Here is a 24111-nt window from a genome sequence, read left to right as displayed (position 1 = left end):
GGGCTCTTGGGACGTTGTTGTCCCGCAAATCGGGCACCTCGCCGATCTCCGCAATGTCACTGTCAAGTGGGCAGGACCGCTCCCGGCCGAGAGGCCATCCCCAAAGAAGTCGGCTTTGCTCTCGCTTACCGCATGATAAACCAGTGAGTACTGGAAAAGGGCTACCCACGTTTTACCACCTGACATTTGGACTGCATTCTGCAATTTGGAACTATAAATTCTAGTCCGGTTTAAAAACGACGCATGCGCCATTAGTTTTTCTATGCACATAAGTGTTTTTCCAGAAGAGCCAGAATTTATCGTTCCAAATTGCAAAATGCAGCCCATTTAATGAGATTCCACCTTGAGATCTGATCATTGAATTGACAAACAAAGCTATAGACAAAGAGGGCAAAGGGAGAACGGACTTACGATGGAGGCCGGTGATTGCTAGGGACAGCGGAGGTAAGAAATAAAATTACTAATAGCAACCAGGGGGGACGCTTTAGTTTCATTCTCTTCCTTTGTCAATGAAAACCATTTGTTTCAACCAACAAGATCCCTTTATTCCCTTTGTCCTCTTTGGTGTATAGATTTGCTTGTCAATTTCAATATTCAGGGCAAACGACAAGGAAACCAGTATTTTGACATCAACATAAGATATGTCATGGGCCATGACACAAAACATTCAACATAATGTGACAAATTTTAGAATTTTGATGAGAAAACACTTTTGATATTTTAAATCTTACCTTTGTTATCACGAATTCAGATAAGGGGAGAGTCAAGGGCCTGTTTGTCCTTTCGGAGGGACTAATCTTACAGAAAGGCTACAAACGATCAACTTTCCTGGAACGGCCACTATCTCCATAGAACAGAAGCACACTCCGGAGTTTTCAGTCCCTTACTGGCCGGCCAATGGTCAATGTTTTGTTCATTTACAAGACGTGTGATGAAATTTCCGCTTTATCTGATCCGCAGGTCGTACCTCTACCACATGCATCAATGTAATTGTCGTCACTACACAGATTACCTGTTATATGGAAGGACATTTGGTAGATCATACGATATTGCGTACATGCCTATCAGAGACAACTGCCCATTGCACCGTCTACTAAATAGCACAACAAACGTCAATTCGCCTTCATTCAAACTGCACGATAAACTTGGTAACTCGTATCTATTAGGACCTCCATGGAACTCATCTAGCAATAGCCATACAGTAAATCAACAAAGCTTGCCTACCTCGCCTAATACTTGGCGACCAGGTCCACGTCCAGGTGGTGGCTCACCAGGTGTCTCACAAGGACCACGTCCACCAGGTGCTCCACCAGTTTCCCTACCGGTTTCCCCACCGGTTTCTCCACCAGGTTCCCCACCAGGTCTACGTCCAAGTGGTGGCCCACCAAGTTCCCCATCAGGTTCCACACCAGTTTCCCCACTAGGTTCCACACCAGGTCCACGTCCAGGTAGTAGCCCACCAGGTTTCCTACCAGGTGCACGTCCAAGTGGTGGCCCACCAGGTTCCCCATCGGTTTCCTCACCAGTTTCCCCACCAGCTTCCCCATCAGGATCCACACCAGGTTCAAGTCCAGGTAGTAGCCCACCAGGTTTCCCACCAGGCCTACGTCCAAGTGGTGGCCCTTCAGGTTCCCCATCAGTTTTCCTACCAGGTTCCACACCAGGTCCACGTCCAAGTGGTAGCCCGCCAGTTTCCTCACCAAGTTCCCCGCCAGGTTCCCCACCAAGTTCCCCGCCAGGTCTACGTCCAAGTGGTGGCTCACCAGGTTCCACATCAGTTTCCCAACCAGTTTCACCACCAGGTTCCACACCAGGTCCACGTCCAAGTGGTAGTCCACCAGGTTCCCCACCAGATCCACATCCAAGTGGTGGCCCATCAGGTTCCCTATCAGTCTCCCCACTAGTTTCCCCACCAGGTTCCCCACAAAGTTCCCCACAAAGTTCCCCACCAGGTCCCAAACCAGGTTCCTCACCAGGCTCTCCACTAGGTTCCCCACCAGGTCTACGTCCAGGTGGTGGCCCACCAGGTTACCCACCAGATCCACATCCAAGTGGTGGCCCATCAGGTTCCCTATCAGTCTCCTCACCAGTTTCCCCACCAGGTTCTCCACCAGTTTCAGTACCAGTTTCTCCACCAAGTTTCCCGCCAGGTCCCAAGCCAGGTTCCTCATCAGGTTCTCCACCAGGTTCCCCACCAGGTCTACGTCCAGGTGGTGGTCCACCAGGTTCCCCATCAGGTCCACGTTCAGGTGGTGGCCCATCAGGTCCATATCCAGAGGGTGGCGCACCAAGTTCCCCACCAGACTCACGTCCAGGTGGTGGCCCACTGGGTTCCCCACCAGGCCCACAAGGACATCTTGAAGTTTTCCTGTAGCTCCTCCTGGCCCACAGTTCAGATCTCTCCCACCTTATGATCGGGGACAAGTCCAGGGAATGGTCCCTACATCTGCTGCGTCGCTTCGGCCGTCCAGCCTACTCCCAAAACTAGAAGGTCAGCAAAATGAAAATGCTTCGAGTCCTTTGTTAGGACTCACACCATCTAATGTAATTGGTCAATGGTTCGACCTACCTCGGCTACCTCGGATGAATGTTTATCTTCATGTGTTTTAGAATTTACAGCTCACGGTTTGCCAGTTAAACTTAGACTGACCGATGTATGTATACGTGTATGTAATAAGGTTGAAAAATGGTGCCGGGTGGGTCCATACCATTTCGCGGGGAAAACGAAGCCAAGAAATTCATTTGCATACATTTTGCAATTAGAGTCAAATATTTTTTTTTTTTTTTTACGGTGATGAGTTTCAGTACAAGACCGAGGAAGGAGGAGGGAAAGAACGTTATGGATCTCTTGGCGTGACTTTAACTTAATATTCCAGTGGAAGCTGCCTGAGCTGAACACCGCGCCCCCTTCGGTCTTGTATTAGTACTCATTAGAGCAACAAAAAAAAAATTGCCCATAATTGAAAAATTGTTGGATTTTCCCGGTTTTATTTTCCCCGCGAAATATTATGGACCCAGCACCATTTCTCCACCTTGTTACATACAGTTCGGGCCATTTCTTAGTGTTTTTTCTCGTTTATACGTGTAGGTATGTATGTATGTATGTAAATATGTTTTTTATTTTATTTCATTTACGTCCTTTTTGCTGTCTATTTTTTATATATTTGATCTTTTGCCTGTTTTATTAGTTTTCCTGTACCTATGTAATGCCCTAAAGATGAAACTCGTGTGAAAAAAGCCACGGCAATATAATGTAATTTAATAAAATGCATTGTGCTAAGGTCACCTTCCTTGCTATATAGTTACATTGTTCAAATTTGTTTTTTTTCTCTTTTTCAAGAGAGGAAATTTGAACTTTACTGCTGGGAAAGTAGATGCTTTTTGAGTCTTTATGGTCTGTACCATCCATATGGTGCTGAGCAAAAAGCGCGGATGCATGCTCGTCGGGATCCCATTCTGTATTGTTGAAGAAAACGACGTATGCGAACCTCCGTCTGCCAATTTTTTTCACAAGACACACATTTTCAGGAAAACTTGGGCGTACTTTATTTTAGTTACTCCACCAATATTTTATTCGCAATTCAACACAAATTATCAGAAAATGTCAAGAAAAACATTACATTTATTTAGGAGAAATCTGGCCACGTCCGAATGCCCAAACGACATTTTTCCTTTGCACGGCTGAGTTGCGCGACTTTGTCCTCCACTCTCCCTCACTCCGCTCACCCTTCCTTGGTCAGTACGTGAGACTTGTTGTATGCCTGACGTCGAGGCGACGACGAGTATAACTCATACACGGGCGGCCATTTTTCTCTTTTCTCTCTTTTTAATATCTTCAGCTCTGAACCGTGATATGAATACACAAACTCCGGCCAAAAGTCCCTCGTGGGCTTGGTAGGGGGGGTTGGAGGGAGGCTTAAAGAAAAATGCTGACATTTTGGCCCAACGCAATAATGGCTTATTGGGAGAAACCAGTGATATGAATGAGAGTCAAGAATTAAGGGGATTACTTTTTATATTATCTCATCTATCTAATTATGAAGGATACGCATTTGAAATATTCTTCAAATAGTGCGATGATGCTGATGCTGGAGGAGAAGGTTTTTGAAACATTTCTAAAAGGAGGCTCGTGTTTCAAAACGTTTCTTTAAAGCAGGGGAAAATTGAAACATTTCGAAAACGACTTTGAATCGTTTAAAGAGGTATGTTATACAGATACACTGAAAAAAAAGGTATGCTATTTCAGCACCTAGGATGTCAAAAATGTGTCTGGTGATCCTAAGATGCTACCTGATTGCCCACGCAACTGAATTTGCATTTACAGGATGTAAAGGTCACTGGGGATCACCAGACACAATTTTGACATCCTAGATGCTGAAACAGTATATTATTTTCTCTACTGCACAGTGAAATCCCCTGCACAGGAGCTGAGGATCTCTCTTAAATAAAAAAATCCATAATGACCCCTGGAATTCTGCATACATGCATCCAGTTCCAACATGCCGATGTAAAATTTCATCCTCTCAAAATAAAGATGGGTCTCCACAAAATGCATCAAACTCTGTGATGACTGTTGCGAAATCCAAACCGAACTTGGAAATTTGGTGGGGTTAAAGCTGATTACCGAGAGTGCAGCATCTTCTGAACTTGTGCTGCGTCGGGGCAATTGCAGCTTTGCTGATTCATTGGCGCATGAATAGTCAAGGGGACCGCAGAACCTTTGCGCGCGTTTTGTTTTTTAGCTGAGCCACAGCTTCTTTCAAACACCAGTCGTCCCTGCTTTCAGACTGCCTTTCAGCCACGCTTGAAACATCCCTTGGGTCCCCTCGCTTTTTGTGCTCCTTTTGCCCGACTCTCTATTTTCAGCTAATTAATGTTGCCTTAATTAAGAACCAAGGTTACACTTCGGTCTTATTTTCGAGTGAGCGCGTGTTGAGTTCATTTCCGGCACTCTCTCAGGTCTTTAATTCACCCGTCGCTCAGAGTCCATATGAAAAGCTGCTCTTTATAAACGGGTAAAAAATGAGATTAGAGATAAAGAGGTACCTAATTGTCATTTCCGCAAGACTCGGTTGTTATTTCAAAGGTCACTCAATTTTTTAATAGAAAATTCTTATTTAATAGTATCATTGTCCTTAAAAGCGAGTAAAATAGTTTGGACCAGGGATTTCACTGTATAAATTCATCAAATATCACTCTGAATTTGCAGGTCTTTTCATGATTATTTATAAAAATTATGCCACTTCAAGGCTAGTTTTATGCGAGAACCATCAGAAAAGTAAAGGTAACCAATCAGTGCAATACATTCAGAAAGAGGAGATGCCCTGTTGACGAAAAAAAATATTACATTATATCCAAAAAAGGATATCATTTTGTATGCAATCAGAGAAAATTGAAAAACACCGAGATTTTTGTATGGAATAGAAATATAAGGAAAATACACAAGGTGAGTATTTGATATTTGCAACGCGAACTTTAGGTATCGTCATTAAGGAGTTTTTTACTGCCCCACCACAGCTGATCTTACGAGAAGAAGGCGTACATTCGTCATTTCAAATCGTGGACAGGGATCCACATGTGACATTGATGGATCCAGCAAATTCGCAACATTGTCTTTTCTGCATTTAAACACATGTTTATTCTTTCATAATTTTTTTTCTTTCTCATTAATGTAAGGCCTTGTCCGCACAGGGATAGGTTTACGGAACTTAATTTTCGCGCAAAGTGCCATGAACTTTTGCTAGTGGTGACAAAGTTTTCAAAAAAAATGTGCCCAACGCGAGTAAACGCGTCTTATGCACCCCTCCTCCTCCGGCACGTTCACTTGATGGTTTGTATCGATGTTTTCAAAACGAATGAGAAGGGGCGGCAAAATACAGGCGGCAAGTAGGTAAATCCGGCCCTGCATCATCGATCATCGTACAATTTTAAAGTACACAGAGTGGATTCACCTCATATCCCTGCCGCATGCAAGACGTCCATCCAACATCCCATTTTTTTGGTGTGGTGTCATTCGAAGGTTTATTTCTCAATGTGGTGGATTTGATTTCAGATCTGGTGGTTTTGTTGCTGTCGGGCTTCATCCTGCCCGGGGTCACGGCTTTCTTCTTGCCGTCGACGCTCGTGCCCGGGAACTCTTACGCTTTCTCGTTGATCGGCTACCTTGGGTTCGGGGTCGGGCCATGGCACGCCTTCTACGCCCTCTCGCCGTCCACCTTCTTCAACATCCGGCCGATGGAGGGCTCTTGGGACGTTGTTGTCCCGCAAATCGGGCACCTCGCCGATCTCCGCAATGTCACTGTCAAGTGGGCAGGACCGCTCCCCGGCCGAGAGGCCATCCCCAAAGAAGTCGGCTTTGCTCTCGCTTACCGCATGATAAACCAGTGAGTACTGGAAAAGGGCTACCCACGTTTTACCACCTGACATTGGACTGCATTCTGCAATTTGGAACTATAAATTCTAGTCCGGTTTAAAAACGACGCATGCGCCATTAGTTTTTCTATGCACATAAGTGTTTTTCCAGAAGAGCCAGAATTTATCGTTCCAAATTGCAAAATGCAGCCCATTTAATGAGATTCCACCTTGAGATCTGATCATTGAATTGACAAACAAAGCTATAGACAAAGAGGGCAAAGGGAGAACGGACTTACGATGGAGGCCGGTGATTGCTAGGGACAGCGGAGGTAAGAAATAAAATTACTAATAGCAACCAGGGGGGACGCTTTAGTTTCATTCTCTTCCTTTGTCAATGAAAACCATTTGTTTCAACCAACAAGATCCCTTTATTCCCTTTGTCCTCTTTGGTGTATAGATTTGCTTGTCAATTTCAATATTCAGGGCAAACGACAAGGAAACCAGTATTTTGACATCAACATAAGATATGTCATGGGCCATGACACAAAACATTCAACATAATGTGACACATTTTAGAATTTTGATGAGAAAACACTTTTGATATTTTAAATCTTACCTTTGTTATTATGAATTCAGATAAGGGGAGAGTCAAGGGCCTGTTTGTCCTTTCGGAGGGACTAATCTTACAGAAAGGCTACAAACGATCAACTTTCCTGGAACGGCCACTATCTCCATAGAACAGAAGCACACTCCGGAGTTTTCAGTCCCTTACTGGCCGGCCAATGGTCAATGTTTTGTTCATTTACAAGACGTGTGATGAAATTTCCGCTTTATCTGATCCGCAGGTCGTACCTCTACCACATGCATCAATGTAATTGTCGTCACTACACAGATTACCTGTTATATGGAAGGACATTTGGTAGATCATACGATATTGCGTACATGCCTATCAGAGACAACTGCCCATTGCACCGTCTACTAAATAGCACAACAAACGTCAATTCGCCTTCATTCAAACTGCACGATAAACTTGGTAACTCGTATCTATTAGGACCTCCATGGAACTCATCTAGCAATAGCCATACAGTAAATCAACAAAGCTTGCCTACCTCGCCTAATACTTGGCGACCAGGTCCACGTCCAGGTGGTGGCTCACCAGGTGTCTCACAAGGACCACGTCCACCAGGTGCTCCACCAGTTTCCCTACCGGTTTCCCCACCGGTTTCTCCACCAGGTTCCCCACCAGGTCTACGTCCAAGTGGTGGCCCACCAAGTTCCCCATCAGGTTCCACACCAGTTTCCCCACTAGGTTCCACACCAGGTCCACGTCCAGGTAGTAGCCCACCAGGTTTCCTACCAGGTGCACGTCCAAGTGGTGGCCCACCAGGTTCCCCATCGGTTTCCTCACCAGTTTCCCCACCAGCTTCCCCATCAGGATCCACACCAGGTTCAAGTCCAGGTAGTAGCCCACCAGGTTTCCCACCAGGCCTACGTCCAAGTGGTGGCCCTTCAGGTTCCCCATCAGTTTCCCTACCAGGTTCCACACCAGGTCCACGTCCAAGTGGTAGCCCGCCAGTTTCCTCACCAAGTTCCCCGCCAGGTTCCCCACCAAGTTCCCCGCCAGGTCTACGTCCAAGTGGTGGCTCACCAGGTTCCACATCAGTTTCCCAACCAGTTTCACCACCAGGTTCCACACCAGGTCCACGTCCAAGTGGTAGTCCACCAGGTTCCCCACCAGATCCACATCCAAGTGGTGGCCCATCAGGTTCCCTATCAGTCTCCCCACTAGTTTCCCCACCAGGTTCCCCACAAAGTTCCCCACAAAGTTCCCCGCCAGGTCCCAAACCAGGTTCCTCACCAGGCTCTCCACTAGGTTCCCCACCAGGTCTACGTCCAGGTGGTGGCCCACCAGGTTACCCACCAGATCCACATCCAAGTGGTGGCCCATCAGGTTCCCTATCAGTCTCCTCACCAGTTTCCCCACCAGGTTCTCCACCAGTTTCAGTACCAGTTTCTCCACCAAGTTTCCCGCCAGGTCCCAAGCCAGGTTCCTCATCAGGTTCTCCACCAGGTTCCCCACCAGGTCTACGTCCAGGTGGTGGTCCACCAGGTTCCCCATCAGGTCCACGTTCAGGTGGTGGCCCATCAGGTCCATATCCAGAGGGTGGCGCACCAAGTTCCCCACCAGACTCACGTCCAGGTGGTGGCCCACTGGGTTCCCCACCAGGCCCACAAGGACATCTTGAAGTTTTCCTGTAGCTCCTCCTGGCCCACAGTTCAGATCTCTCCCACCTTATGATCGGGGACAAGTCCAGGGAATGGTCCCTACATCTGCTGCGTCGCTTCGGCCGTCCAGCCTACTCCCAAAACTAGAAGGTCAGCAAAATGAAAATGCTTCGAGTCCTTTGTTAGGACTCACACCATCTAATGTAATTGGTCAATGGTTCGACCTACCTCGGCTACCTCGGATGAATGTTTATCTTCATGTGTTTTAGAATTTACAGCTCACGGTTTGCCAGTTAAACTTAGACTGACCGATGTATGTATACGTGTATGTAATAAGGTTGAAAAATGGTGCCGGGTGGGTCCATACCATTTCGCGGGGAAAACGAAGCCAAGAAATTCATTTGCATACATTTTGCAATTAGAGTCAAATATTTTTTTTTTTTTTTTACGGTGATGAGTTTCAGTACAAGACCGAGGAAGGAGGAGGGAAAGAACGTTATGGATCTCTTGGCGTGACTTTAACTTAATATTCCAGTGGAAGCTGCCTGAGCTGAACACCGCGCCCCCTTCGGTCTTGTATTAGTACTCATTAGAGCAACAAAAAAAAAATTGCCCATAATTGAAAAATTGTTGGATTTTCCCGGTTTTATTTTCCCCGCGAAATATTATGGACCCAGCACCATTTCTCCACCTTGTTACATACAGTTCGGGCCATTTCTTAGTGTTTTTTCTCGTTTATACGTGTAGGTATGTATGTATGTATGTAAATATGTTTTTTATTTTATTTCATTTACGTGCTTTTTGCTGTCTATTTTTTATATATTTGATCTTTTGCCTGTTTTATTAGTTTTCCTGTACCTATGTAATGCCCTAAAGATGAAACTCGTGTGAAAAAGCCACGGCAATATAATGTAATTTAATAAAATGCATTGTGCTAAGGTCACCTTCCTTGCTATATAGTTACATTGTTCAAATTTGTTTTTTTCCTCTTTTTCAAGAGAGGAAATTTGAACTTTACTGCTGGGAAAGTAGATGCTTTTTGAGTCTTTATGGTCTGTACCATCCATATGGTGCTGAGCAAAAAGCGCGGATGCATGCTCGTCGGGATCCCATTCTGTATTGTTGAAGAAAACGACGTATGCGAACCTCCGTCTGCCAATTTTTTTCACAAGACACACATTTTCAGGAAAACTTGGGCGTACTTTATTTTAGTTACTCCACCAATATTTTATTCGCAATTCAACACAAATTATCAGAAAATGTCAAGAAAAACATTACATTTATTTAGGAGAAATCTGGCCACGTCCGAATGCCCAAACGACATTTTTCCTTTGCACGGCTGAGTTGCGCGACTTTGTCCTCCACTCTCCCTCACTCCGCTCACCCTTCCTTGGTCAGTACGTGAGACTTGTTGTATGCCTGACGTCGAGGCGACGACGAGTATAACTCATACACGGGCGGCCATTTTTCTCTTTTCTCTCTTTTTAATATCTTCAGCTCTGAACCGTGATATGAATACACAAACTCCGGCCAAAAGTCCCTCGTGGGCTTGGTAGGGGGGGTTGGAGGGAGGCTTAAAGAAAAATGCTGACATTTTGGCCCAACGCAATAATGGCTTATTGGGAGAAACCAGTGATATGAATGAGAGTCAAGAATTAAGGGGATTACTTTTTATATTATCTCATCTATCTAATTATGAAGGATACGCATTTGAAATATTCTTCAAATAGTGCGATGATGCTGATGCTGGAGGAGAAGGTTTTTGAAACATTTCTAAAAGGAGGCTCGTGTTTCAAAAACGTTTCTTTAAAGCAGGGGAAAATTGAAACATTTCGAAAACGACTTTGAATCGTTTAAAGAGGTATGTTATACAGATACACTGAAAAAAAAGGTATGCTATTTCAGCACCTAGGATGTCAAAAATGTGTCTGGTGATCCTAAGATGCTACCTTGATTGCCCACGCAACTGAATTTGCATTTACAGGATGTAAAGGTCACTGGGGATCACCAGACACAATTTTGACATCCTAGATGCTGAAACAGTATATTATTTTCTCTACTGCACAGTGAAATCCCCTGCACAGGAGCTGAGGATCTCTCTTAAATAAAAAAATCCATAATGACCCCTGGAATTCTGCATACATGCATCCAGTTCCAACATGCCGATGTAAAATTTCATCCTCTCAAAATAAAGATGGGTCTCCACAAAATGCATCAAACTCTGTGATGACTGTTGCGAAATCCAAACCGAACTTGGAAATTTGGTGGGGTTAAAGCTGATTACCGAGAGTGCAGCATCTTCTGAACTTGTGCTGCGTCGGGGCAATTGCAGCTTTGCTGATTCATTGGCGCATGAATAGTCAAGGGGACCGCAGAACCTTTGCGCGCGTTTTGTTTTTTAGCTGAGCCACAGCTTCTTTCAAACACCAGTCCCTGCTTTCAGACTGCCTTTCAGCCACGCTTGAAACATCCCTTGGGTCCCCTCGCTTTTTGTGCTCCTTTTGCTCGACTCTCTATTTTCAGCTAATTAATGTTGCCTTAATTAAGAACCAAGGTTACACTTCGGTCTTATTTTTGAGTGAGCGCGTGTTGAGTTCATTTCCGGCACTCTCTCAGGTCTTTAATTCACCCGTCGCTCAGAGTCCATATGAAAAGCTGCTCTTTATAAACGGGTAAAAAATGAGATTAGAGATAAAGAGGTACCTAATTGTCATTTCCGCAAGACTCGGTTGTTGGTTCAAGAGGTCACTCAATTTTTTAATAGAAAATTCTTATTTAATATTATCATTGTCCTTAAAAGTGAGTAAAATAGTTTGGACCAGGAATCTCACGGTATAAATTCATCAAATATCACTCTGATTTTGCAGGTTTTTTCTTGATTAAATATAAAAATTATGCAGCTTCAAGGCTAGTTTTATGCGAGAGCCTTCAGAAAAGTAAAGGTAACCAATCAGTGCAATACATTCAGAAAAAGGAAATGCCCTATTCAAAAAAAGAAATATTTTATTAATATCCAAAAAAGGATATCATTTTTTATGCAATCAGGGCGAATTGAAAAACACCGAGCTTTATTGTGTGGAATAGAAATATAAGGAAAATACACAAGGTGAGTATTCGAGATTTGCAACTCGAATTCTATCGTCATTAAGGAGTTTTTTAGTTTTTTACTGTCCCACCTTAGCTGATCTTACGAAAAGAAGGCGTACATTTGTCATTTCAAATCGCGGACAGGGATCCGCACAGTTGTGACATTGGTGGATCCAGCGAATTTGCAACATTGCCTTTTCTGCATTTAAACCTATGGAAATTCGGTGTTCCAAATTGCTGCTCAAGCATGCGGTAATAATAAGATATCATAAGTTTCGAAGCGCGTTTCCAGGGGGTCGTTTCTCTGAATGACGTCAAGATTTCAACCCAATTAAAACCGTTCTTCCTATTACTACAAAAAGCGTCCCTTTACTAAAACATGCCGTTAAATATATTTTTTTGAGCTGTCTTAACCCTCTATGGCATAGCGTTACAAATTCGAAACAAGCGTCTTTTTCATAGGTTTTTGAAAATTGAATATTTTCTATGTGGCATAATTTTGCAAATTTTCATTAGTTTTTTCTTTTTCTAAAGAACCGATTCCCAAAAATTTAAAAATTTGAAAATAATATTTGGTACTCTATGATTATTATACGAGCTACAACATAGATCAGTATCCCCCAGAATCCGAGATCCAAAATTAATTCATGCCATGGAGGGTTAAGTTTAAAAACGCGTATTCGCTAAAATTTACGTCAGACACACTCACTTTCAAGGCAATTTGTGGGTCACATGACAGTTCAGTTTGCATGAAATACACAGTGCTTTATAAATCAAATTTTATCGAAACCTCGTTTGTGCTTTCCTTTTCATGCCTCTAGGTAGAAATTTACATCGGCGACGCGAGATACATATTCGCTCGGTGCATCGCATGTAAAGGCCGAGATGAAAGGTAACAGCAATTTTATGAGGGGTTATTTGGACGTATTTCTATCAAACGGAACTATGTGCATTGAGACATGAGCCCTGAGATCCATAAGAATACACGCATAACGGGGCTCACGTCATAATGCACTTAGTTCCGTTTGATAGAAATACGTTCATTTGGAAACGAGAACTCGAGCGTTAAATTAAAATGCCACCGGCTCCCGGCTCCCGCAGCAAGAAAAGTACTCAAAATGTTAAACATAACTAGCCACAATGTGTCATCTCAAAAGCAGACGATCATGCCCATTCAGGGCGGGGTAAACAAAGTCTGGGGTCTTTCTCAAAGGACCCCCCGCCCCCTCTACTTTCGCGAGTACCAACTGCGGATAAGGAGAATGCGAGGGGGAGGGTGACTAGCGTTGAATTCAATTATCCCGCTTTTAGAGTTGGTAATTTCTGCCGGGACATTGGCGTCGCGCAGGCGGCGGAATTGTAACTTCATAGGACGTGAGCATTGAAAGAAAGTTAGGATGTTAAAAATAAACAGCTAGGTTTTTAAAAATTGTGCATGGACTTCAACACTTTTGTCTCTTTCTCCCTTGTTGCTAAATTAATTTCCACTAGGCGTTAACTGTCGAAGAGGCAGTCAAGATAAACGTTTTGAGGTCGTCGCACATGGAAGAGGGACAAGTCTGTGAGTTTCCTAGTTTATTCCGAGCACCCAAGTAGCACAGATTGCAATGATTAGCAATTACATACTTAAAATATTGCAATTCTAAAAATATTGAAATTCTACTAAGTGTTGTGTATGTTGCCCAACTCCTATTTGAAGGGGCTCCATTTATTGACTGCAACAAGGACATACTGACTTCACCATGGTGATATGCATTGGCAATAAACTGACACCATGTCAGGGACGAAAAGGTACCATGTGTTACTCACCAAAGCATGCAGTTTTCGAAGAAACTGAAAGGGTACTGAAAAGGTACTGAAAGGGTATTGAAAGGGTACTGAAAGGGTCCCTTCGGCCGCCGAACAGTCCAGCTCAACTCCTAAAAGCAGCTTCGTGCCCTATGAGGTCTCATACTGGAAAAATTAATCCAAGGCCATAATATGGTTTCAAAATTACCATATACATTGCGAATTTGCATGGATAAACTTCAGAGAAAGTTTTTTTTTTTTGAAAATTCCTTTGGATTAAGTACTTTGTAAAGAAGAAGAAAACTGCAAAGAGTAAGTAGAGTAGACAAGGGGGGAGGGTCCAGACCCCCTGGACCCCCTCCCCCCCTTAGCCTCGTTAATAGTACCTTTTTTTTTACTTTTGGAGGCAGACATAAAATATTACCAGGGTATATACGTACACAAAATAATGTAAATTTACCGTCACGTTTTTTAATAGACACCCCCCCCTTTTTAGAGAATTTTTAGCTACACCACTTCAATGAGTTGTATTACAACTCCGTTTTTGTCCGGTGATGATCGTATCCGGACCCATTGTGCGTCTGCCGCGATTAATGCAAGTGACGTCTTCTTTCTGCGAGTCGTGCGTTGTCCGTGCTGCAATGGTCGGATGTTCAGACGGCAATGTTGAGTGTGACAGCTTTAATCATACTTCGCAAGACCGGGGGGGGGGGGGGGGTCGAGGCGGTGGTGGTGGCATATCAGAGGGTGCGGCCGGGGGGCGGTCGTAAAGCTCCCAAATCCGCAAGATTCCTCACGTGTCCTTTGGTTTCATGAAAGGGTATTTTGTCATTTTCCGCTTCGAGAGTCAGAGTTCACAATATGGGACCATCCCTAGGAGAAGGGACGTTTCTCAGAGTCAGCAGCGACTCAAAATTGAGTTACAGTGAAACTTGTTCGTAACGAAATCTTGCGGGCCGGAGAGATTTTCCCGTTAACATCAGGTTTCCGCTACGGGCAGGTTTACCGGACGTACAGAACGCGAAAAATTAAAAACGCGAAAAACATGAAATTTTAAAGTAAACAGAAAATTGTGTCTTAGCTTAATCATGCGCAATATTTCGAAAGTGAATTTCAGACTATGGGGACGATAGTGGTGCGGAGTCTCTAGAATCTGTACACACTGAAAAAAAAATATCGGTGTATTTACTAAGAAAAGGGTAAAATTACCAAGAATTCAGGGTTTCATTTGATCCCAGTTTTTTCTTAGTAAAATTACCATTTATGGAATTCGTAATTTTACCGAGAAATCTCGATAAAATTATTGAACTTTCTCGGTAATTTTACTGGACCTTGGTAAAAACGCCAATATTTTTTATCGACTGTGGTAGAATTACCGAGATAAAATGGCAAAGTTACCGGGAATTGATTACCAATAAAAGCGGTATTCTTACCTGAAAAAACAGTAAAAATACCGGTTTTTAGGCAAGCTTATACTAGTCTGTCTTGGTAAAATTACCAATAATTGGTAAAAAAAGTGAGATGGTGAAGGTACCAACGGACCTTGGTAAAAACGCCGAGAATTTTTTTTTAGTGCACGGTCGGTTTGCAAAATACGGTCTAGGTAGGATTTGAGCAAGCTTGGCAGGTAATGTAAAAAATTTGTCCAGTTTTTTGCGGAAATGTCCTTGAAATATGGCAACGAGGAGTCGGATTTCAGGGTGGAATCGTGGTCGCATGATAATATTCCTCCCAATCGTGGAGGGATTTGCACCATTGCTGGAGCCAAGCAAGAACTAATATAAAAGTTCTCACATTGGAGCGATCCGCAGTTGCCGGAGAAATTTGTGCGGGCCATTGTGGTAGCACTGGTAGCTGCCGCGACCTCGGTTATCGACGAATCAGATTTACAAGCGCTGAGGAAGTGATGGCGGTAAATCAGATGTTGCTGCTGTGCTAAGCAACAATAGCGTATCTGCACCATTGGGGGTATTTTATTCCTTGAATTTACGGCGAAGAATCGATTACTAAGGTGTTCATTGCAGATCGACCATTTTCCGTGGGTTTAAATGACAGATCAATCGATCTATCGAAATGTGCGAAACTCGACTGGTCCGTGTAGTATACCTCTATTGGAGCTACGCGTTTCTTGCTGAACACCGTAGTGAGTGTCGTAATAGTGGTTACATGTGAGGCATGCCGCAGCCACCCATTGAACAGCGTTGCCGAACGCACGCAAAAACCGTGCTTTTCCGGAAAAAATTGTACTTTCCAAACTGGTGTAGGATGAGCAAAATAAAGTTCAATTCTATATTCGGTAGCAAAAAACACAAAGGAATACTTTTTCATATGCGTAAGAAAAATATTTAACTCGCTTGTAATGATGCTAAAGACTTTTCAGTAAAACGAACCATTATGGAAATAGGTTATCCGACCATAAAACATTCTCAAAAGTTACGAAGTAGTTTCATGTTCAAAAAATAATAGAGAAGAGGCCGCGGACAGAAATACTGATAGGTTTTTAATGAGACCACTTTACAGTACTTGTTGCCACTGAATCCGACAATCCTTCATTTTTGTTTCATCGTTTGCCAAATTTTGGAGGAATGTAAATTTTTCGGGGAAAATGCGTTTTTTTTTTTGCCGCAAAAAACTGGTAGATTACTTTTCCGAGTAAAAAACAATATGTTATGATCAACGTTGCAAGCCGACATTGGCGATTTTCCAGGCTGACCCATCATACATTGAGCTTGGTTCCTTTACCCAGAAGAATAAGAGGAGGACTATTATAATCTTGACAAACTCTGTGGTAGGTGCGGAGATACCTTAAATTTTACAAAGCTCGAAATTTTTTTCCTCTTAAATTATGTATTTTTTGTAACGCAAATCGTTGTAATCCCCGATAAACAGGGCCGGATTAAGGGAGTGCCCACATGAGCCGCGGTCCATGGCGGCAAAATTACGGGGCGGCAAATTTTGCAATTTTTTTAAATGCAAGTACAAAAAAATCGGATTCAGAAAAAAATTACAAACAAGAGAAGGTGACAAAATCTCTCATTTCCTGAGAGTTCATTGATTTCTAATTTTGTCGTATTTCGGTGATACAAAAGACTGCGCACCTTTAATAAGTTGAGTTAAGAGAGAAACCAAATACGTAATTTGGCCTGGAGCGGCGCGGCGCAGAGAGAAATGATGACGAGGACTTGAGATGAAAAGGAGAAGCCCTCGGGGCCTCGGCGCGGCGGTCGGCATGTAACAAATATTAGCGCCTACGAGACTGTCTGAATACTTCACGCATTGCGTCAAAAACAGTACGGTCAACAGCGGTCAGCGCGGCGTGAAACGCATAGTGCCTACAAGACTACATGAATACTTCACGCATTGCGCCAAACACAGTGTGGTCAGCGCAGCGCGGCACGGCGGCGGGAGTTAAAATTATTAAACCACATTTATGTTTGTTCTTCCTTGATTTTTTAGTTCATTTCTTACAACTGAAAGGCCTTGTCCCAACAGATATAGGTTTACGGAACTGAACTTTCGCGCGAAGTTCCGTGAACTTTTGCAAGTAGTGTTGACAGGGCTTACGCAAAAAATTTGTCCAACACGAGTGAACGCGTTTTTTGCACCCTTCTCTCTCCGGTACGTTCATTTGATGGTTTTTATTGATGTTTCAAAATGAATGAGAAGAGCAGGGCGGCAAAATTCAGGCGGCCCATGGGCGGCAAGTAGGTAAATCCGGCCATGCTGGTAAGGATCCATTATACCGCATTGCACTCGAGGTTTGCACCAATTGTTTAGTTTGGAATTCGATGTTCAAGACCTCCTAAGTCCATCCGTAATTACAGTGTTCAATACAGGGTGTCCCAAAAATCCCTTCCACCCCCTCTAAAATTTTACATAATTAATATTTTAAAACGGAACTTGGGCGATGTTTATTAATCGATGTTAACCACCCCGGTCAATGTTCAAAGTTATGAAAATTTGACATCTCTGTTTTTGATGATTGGATCGGTACGAAACTTGACATCCGAGGGTTTTTTGGGACGATAACAACGATTCTGGCATTAGTTTTACGGAAAATTATGTCCTTTCCAAAATGGTGATCCAGAGCGGTAAGAGCGAATATTTGGACGTACTTCTACCGAACAAAACTGTGTGCGGGTGGGAAAGATGGGGTGTGCTTGTGGCGAGGTGGATAAGAAACAATGTGGTCAGTGGGCGTGATTCCTTTTGATGAAATGAAAAGCGAGATTTTGAAGTTAGCAAACAGAACTATGTGTGCCAACTGAGTGCGGGACTCATGACCCGTGGAATGGAGGCTAAAGAGTGCTATGCACAGGGCTCATGAGTTAAAGCTGAGAAAGGGCGACAACGGAGACCGCTTCGTTTTCGCCGACGTCACTGGCGCATCTAAGTTCCTATGCATCTTACTGCCCAAGAACTGGCGAGCACACCCGATCTTTCCCACCCGCACCTAGTTCTGTGTGGTATGAAATACGTTTGTTTAGTCTGCTTATCGGTGGATTTGCATGAAACTTGGTATTCGTGGATATTTCGACACGAGAAAAACTAATCTTTCAGTGGATATTTAATATTCCAAATAACTCCAAAATAGTGACGGAACACGGGAAAACGATATAGTGCTGAGCATGTACTGTTTGAATCAAATGGAGCCAGTTAGTAATGGCAGTTAGCGCTGAGCCCTAAAACTTAATGGTCCAGCCCTAGACTTTAGGTCCCAGCAGTACTGCACGGAGAAAAAAACTTCGTGCTTGGGACCCAAAGTTGAGGTCATATGGATCTCTGAAATTTTCTGATCACGCATCCGAAAACTTAAGGTTGAGCTGCCGAAGTTCGAGTCACACATCGAGGCACTTCAGTATGTATCGAAGCACTTCAGATGTCTGATCCGAACTTCGGCAGCTGGACCTCAAGTTTTTAGATACATGATCCGAAAACTTTAGAGATCCACATGACCCCAACTTCGGGTCCCACGCACGAAGTTTTTATCTCCGTGTGTCGTGTCACCCGGCTCCATTTGATCTAAACAATTAGTGCTCAGCACTACATCGTATTTTTCGTGAAAAATGGCGGAAACTTGTGACTATGGACGATGCCGCTTAATTAGTCATCTATGTCCACTGGGCGAACACAAAATTTCAATAATGGGCCTGCCGATGATGCAATTTGGCGACCCTTAGAGCCCACCTTGCTCGGACGAAGCTTCGCAAAGGAGCTCTCTTGCGGGAAAGTGAAGGGGTGGGGTGAGGGTGGGGCGGCGGCGGGAGGGGAAGGGGGGTTGTGGTCAGCGCGAGGCTGTTTGCGTTATCGGTGTTCGATCGACAGACGGGCGGACGGAGCCGGGGACGGGACAGGCCTCTCCTGTCGCGTGTTTTATTTTCAATGGTTCCTCCGACCGCGGCGGCCGCGTGTTCGTGGCCTACGAGCGTGGCCTCTCCTGGACAGGCCACCCGAACAATGTTGCCGACCTCTCTTTTCACCTGCCCTTGGCTCAATCTAGGAATTGCAACTTCTTGAAAATTTAGAGCCCGTCTTCATCAGGCCGTTTTCACACTCGTTCTTCAGATGGTTTCCTCATCGGATGCCTAAAAAAAGACTGAGAATCCGCCTTGATCGGATTTTTACTCCCCTTGCGGCCAGGGCCGGATTAAGGGGGTGGCCACATGGGCCGCGGCCCATGGCGGCAAAATTAGGGCGAGGCAAATTTTGCAATTTTTTTAAATGCAGGTACAAAAAAATCGGATTCAGAAAAAAATTAAAAACAAGAAAAGGTGACAAAATCTCTCATTTCCTGGGAGTTCATTAATTTCTAATTTTGTAGTATTTCGGTGATACAAAAGACTGCGCACCTTTTTAATTAGTTGAGTTAAGAGAGAAATCAAACACGCAATTTGGCCTGGAGCGGCGCGGCGCAAAGAGAAATGATGACGAGGACTTGAGATGAAAAGGAGAAGCCCTCGACGCGGCGGTCGGCATGTAACACGTATTAGCGCCTACGAGACTGCATGAATACTTCACGCATTGCGTCAAACACAGTACGGTCCACAGCGCAGCGGTCGGCACGGCGGCGCGAAACGCAAGGTGCCTACAAGACTACATGAATACTTCACGTATTGCGCCAAACCCGGTGTGGTCAGGAATCCATAGACGAGGTTCGGATAACTTTGGGGGAGGGGGAGCACAAAATCTTAGTTTTGCATAAGACACTGCTTGATGACTTATTGCATCAAAGCAGCGGAACACAACCAACACTATCATTTAAGAGGGGCTGTCCCAATATCATGTTTCTTCCAGGTTAATAGGCGTCTCTTCTCTCTGCATCACGTCACTGTTGGAGAGTGGCACACCTGCCGGACCGATTCGTATCTCAAGACCTCTTTTGGACACCGACGAAATTAAACAGCAATCAAGATTCGGACAAACTGATTAGTGTAAGATCGGTGAGATACGGGTGAGCAGACCTGGAATTCAGGATGCCTTGCTGAGTTCTCCGCTTTTACCAGCGGTCAATTTCAAGTTAATGAGTTCATGGAATCGAACCCTATTCAGATATTATTTTGTTTATATCTATCCTTTACTTTTGATTGTGCTCGCTGAAATAATAAAGTCCTTTGCCGGTTGTGTGATAGGCCGCCAGTAGGAAATATAAAGTAAAAAACTGAAATGACCAAATGTTCATTCACATGTACTATCTCAGTATAATCAGAGTCATTTTCTTGCTCATGCCAATACGCACCCAGCATAAAAACTGAATGCAAGGATGTCCAAAGAGACGATGAGGATACAGTAATACTAGGTTCTCCTAATGTCGGGAAGTAATATAGATGGATACGATCGTAAAAATTTTAGTAAAAATTCCAGTTACTATAAATCCACGGTTCGACGAATTACAAACAAATAAAATATTCCTGAAGAAACGTTAGGAGTCTCTAGAAGAACATGAATGCTATTTATTACATGTTTTTCACCAAGAAAGTAAGAGGACATTTAGTCTTATCTTACTTTGGTCGTGGTGCTGCAATTGGATACGCTGGCACTTAATTGGACATTTTGACAACGTGGAAATTTTTACAATGATGCATTTATGTTCTTGAGACGCCATTTTATGGACGATCTGACGTATCACGCATTGAATGATAAATCATTGTTTTCCAACGAAGAAATGTACTTCCATTTCATGGTTTCAAAATTGACCCAAAGAGTTAAATTTTTTTACAAAAATAGGTATGCGAATGAAATTTTCGTCGAGAATTTTTTCGATTTTTGCATGAGATTGGATGAAAGCTTAATAAAATTGTCATTCAGATAAGCCCAATGTCCTATATATGAAAATCAAATGTGCGATAGGAAATAAATTTGGTAACATTGAGATGTAGTTATGTTCTTTCGTGAGAGAAACGACAATTGTCCGAAGTTGCCCGGGGAAGACGCGGTATTTCTATAAATTCGCGTACATGCAGCTTATCTTTTAAACCTGTTTCTGAGAACGTCATTCACCCGAGATGAGTAGATCGTTTTTTAGGGTGTTTTCCTGTTTTTATCTTCACTAGCGCAATTTTTTGTCCGAGAAACACTATACTTTTTGTACAGAGGAAGGAAAAAAAGGTTGCTTTCCCTTTTATGTAAGCTAGTTTTCTTCCTTGAGAGCGCAACCTCTCTCCAGAGTTTTTAAATTATTTGCTTAAAGGCCCGAGGGAAAATCAACCTCACATTATAAAGTCACTCTGTACACTGATGAAATTGATCGCCCTCAAGCTACTAACTCTTGGTAGCATTCTGAAATGTTTTTGCGGTAAATTAATCATTGCGAAATGGAATGGAAATAACTCATCTCCAACTTATTGATGGAAAACGTAGGGATTGTTCTTCTTTAATCGTTAAATTCATACTTTGGTTTTAATTTAGAGAGGCACGCCATTGTAGAAACCTTTATCAACGAATCAAAATTTCAAAAGATGAAAATTAAATCCTTTTTTTGTTTCAAATTCTACAACGCATTTATGACGCGAGCTCAGACCTCCCCCCCTCCCAACGTTACGTATTCAACTGATCTGTGCAATAAGTACCTCGTTCCTCTACGGACGGTCACAATTTCTTAATCGTTACAATGCTCTTTATGAATGAATACATCATAAAACTACTTTTCATAAGGCTCTTAGATCATAGGGTGATGCACGCCGCTGACCGACTCCGTCCCAGACAGACGTCCGGCGATGTATTCATGGCAGTCGATTTAACTGCAATAACTGCATAATATTCCGAGAGCTGATGACCCGGGCGAGAGATGGATGTTGAGTTATTGTCAGAGGCCACAGGTTAATAATTCAGCACCTCCTAGACGGAAATGCGCAACTCTACTCGAGATCGAGAGTATCGACACTCGATTATCTGCACGATACGGGCCGGGAGATATCGAAATTCGAGCTATCGATTCACGCCTCGTTTCGAGGCCTGGGTATCGGTAATGAAGATTTATTTGACTCGTCATATTATTGTTCTTGCCCGCGCTGAAAGGCCGGCATTCGACTCCGACCTGCTGAAATTGCAGTCGTGATGGCCATTTCAACGAGTTGGTGGGTTCGAGGAGACGGGAGATGGCTCTCCCTAGGCATTTTTCAGAATCGTGTATCGTGTGAGAAGTCGCTTGAGAGCCGTGGAAATCCTCAATTCATCAGTTTTGAATTTGGCGAGTGTTAAAAGTCATGGTCTTCCATGAACTAATGGCCAACCTTTGAATTAAGAATACGTATATCTAATGGACCACTAGACAAGGTACGAATTTAAGCATTCTGATACATTGTCTTTGGCCAGAATTTCATGTAAAATACGATTCGCGCAACGAAAATTACTGAAATAAACTTCTAACGAAGATATTAACGTTTTAATTTCACATTGGTCACGATTAATTTGAACTGCCCGCTCACAGGAAACTCAAAGCTCTACTTGAGTCAAAACGTGCACTACAACGGTTTCAGCAAGCTTCTTAATCGAGCAATGTTCATTTCCCACCATGTGTTGTTCACACTATAAGCAACTTGCCATAGCTGAGTCAAAGCGTCAAGATTGAGGTTGCCACATTTGTATTTCGCAGAGACTGTCATGATAACGTTTAGCGCGCGATGTGAATCACGTAGAGCATTGAGTTTTCATGAGCGGGTGGTTTGAATTCACGCATCAAGAATCATTAAATATCTTCGTCAGGAGTCGATTTCGGTCATTTTTGTTGTGTGCATCGTGTTTTACGTGAAATTTCGGTTAAGAAAAATGTATCAGAATGCTGAAATTCGTGCCTTGTCTAGTGGTCCATTATGATGTCTCCTCTTACAAATGCGCGGAGAACGGTTTTAATGCGACGGAATTGATGGAATTAACTCTTTAGGTACCAGCTTCTTAGGAAGTTTAGTGTCGGTAAGTTTTGCACTACAAAAATTTTGGTTAGTGTTGGAACTAACGTCATGTTGGAATTGAGCCGATCGGCGTTTCAGGCCCATGTTAAAATTAACGGGTACCTGGTACCGTGCATAAATAAATAAAAACAAATGTTATAACTTTTGAAATTTTTCTTGGTTATTTATTCCGACGAAGTTCTTCATATTCACACAATACATAACTACGTGATCGTAGTATAGAAGAATAGAAGAGCCAAATCACAAGTCCCAAGTTCCAGAATGAGCAGACAGCTAAAAAAGAATGAGCTCAGTCATATGCAGGGCTGGATTTACTTAATTGCCGCCCATTGGCCGCCTGTATTTTGCCGCCGCCCTCTCATTCGTTTTGAAACATCAATAAAAACCATCAAGTGGACGTGCCGGAGGGGAGGGGTGCATAAGACGCGTTTACTGGTGTTGGACATATTTTTTGAGAAAGCCCTGTCAACATTACAAGCAAAAGTTCACGGAACTTGACGCTAAAATTAAGTTCCGTAAACCTATCTCTGTGTGGGCAAGGCCTTCCATTTTTATGAAATGAACAAAAAAATTATGAAAGAACAAACATTAATGTGGTTTAATAATTTTAACCTCCGCCCCTGCGCCGCACTGACCGCACTGTGTTTGACGCAATGCGTGAAGTATTCATGCAGTCTTGTAGGCGCTATGCGTTTTAAGCTGACTGCTGCTGACCGCAGTGTGTTTGACGCAATGCGTGAAGTATCCATGCAGTCTTGTAGGCGCTATGCGTTTCATGCCGACCGCCGCGTCGCGCTGAGGGTTTCTCCTTTTCATCTCAAGTTCTCGTCCTCATCACTCTCTGCGCCAAGCTGTTCCAGGCCAAATTCCGTGTTTGGTTTCTCTCTTAGTCTTAACTCGACAAATTAGAGGTGCTGTCTATTGTATCACAAAAAGACCACAAAATTAGAGTTATATTCTCAGGAAATGAGAGATTTTGTCACATTGTCTCGTTTGTATATTTTTTTTCTGAATCCGATTTTCCTTTAAAACTACATTCAAAAAAATTGCATTTATCGCCCCCTAAATTTGCCGCCATGGGCCACGGCCCATGTGGCCACCCCTAAATCCAGCCCTGGTCATATGTAGAAGCGAGTCTCTCAAGGTGTCGCACTAAAAGTCTCGCAGAGTATATTTTTTAAAAACTGGTAATTTAAAATCTGGCCTTTTTATTTTTTACTTTTTGGACAATAAATATTTTCAGTGTAGT

General features: G+C 43.3%; 1 protein-coding gene across 1 annotated transcript; it reads left to right on the top strand.

The window, feature by feature from the left end:
- The first annotated feature begins 2433 nt into the window (after positions 1-2433).
- Positions 2434-9524, top strand: LOC109033788 (uncharacterized). The gene is made up of 4 exons (XM_072295899.1): positions 2434-2491; positions 5210-5284; positions 6053-6383; positions 7200-9524. The coding sequence occupies exons 1-4, from the start codon at positions 2434-2436 to the stop codon at positions 8611-8613; spliced, it is 1878 nt and encodes a 625-aa protein (XP_072152000.1). The 3' UTR covers positions 8614-9524.
- The last annotated feature ends 14587 nt before the right edge of the window (positions 9525-24111 follow it).

Source organism: Bemisia tabaci, chromosome 2 (genome assembly GCF_918797505.1).
Source record: "Bemisia tabaci chromosome 2, PGI_BMITA_v3".
Classification (NCBI taxonomy): domain Eukaryota; kingdom Metazoa; phylum Arthropoda; class Insecta; order Hemiptera; family Aleyrodidae; genus Bemisia; species Bemisia tabaci.
The sequence above is the reverse complement of the archived record's forward strand: the minus strand, read 5'-3'. Positions and strand labels throughout refer to the sequence as shown.

Coding starts and splice junctions, on each gene's coding strand:
- LOC109033788 (XM_072295899.1), top strand. CDS start 2,434: ATGGTCCCTACATCTGCTGCGTCGCTTCGGCCGTCCAGCCTACTCCCA. Junction 2,492..5,209: donor CCTACTCCCAAAACTAGAAG/GTCAGCAAAATG, acceptor CTGAATTTGCAG/GTCTTTTCATGATTATTTAT. Junction 5,285..6,052: donor GAACCATCAGAAAAGTAAAG/GTAACCAATCAG, acceptor ATTTGATTTCAG/ATCTGGTGGTTTTGTTGCTG.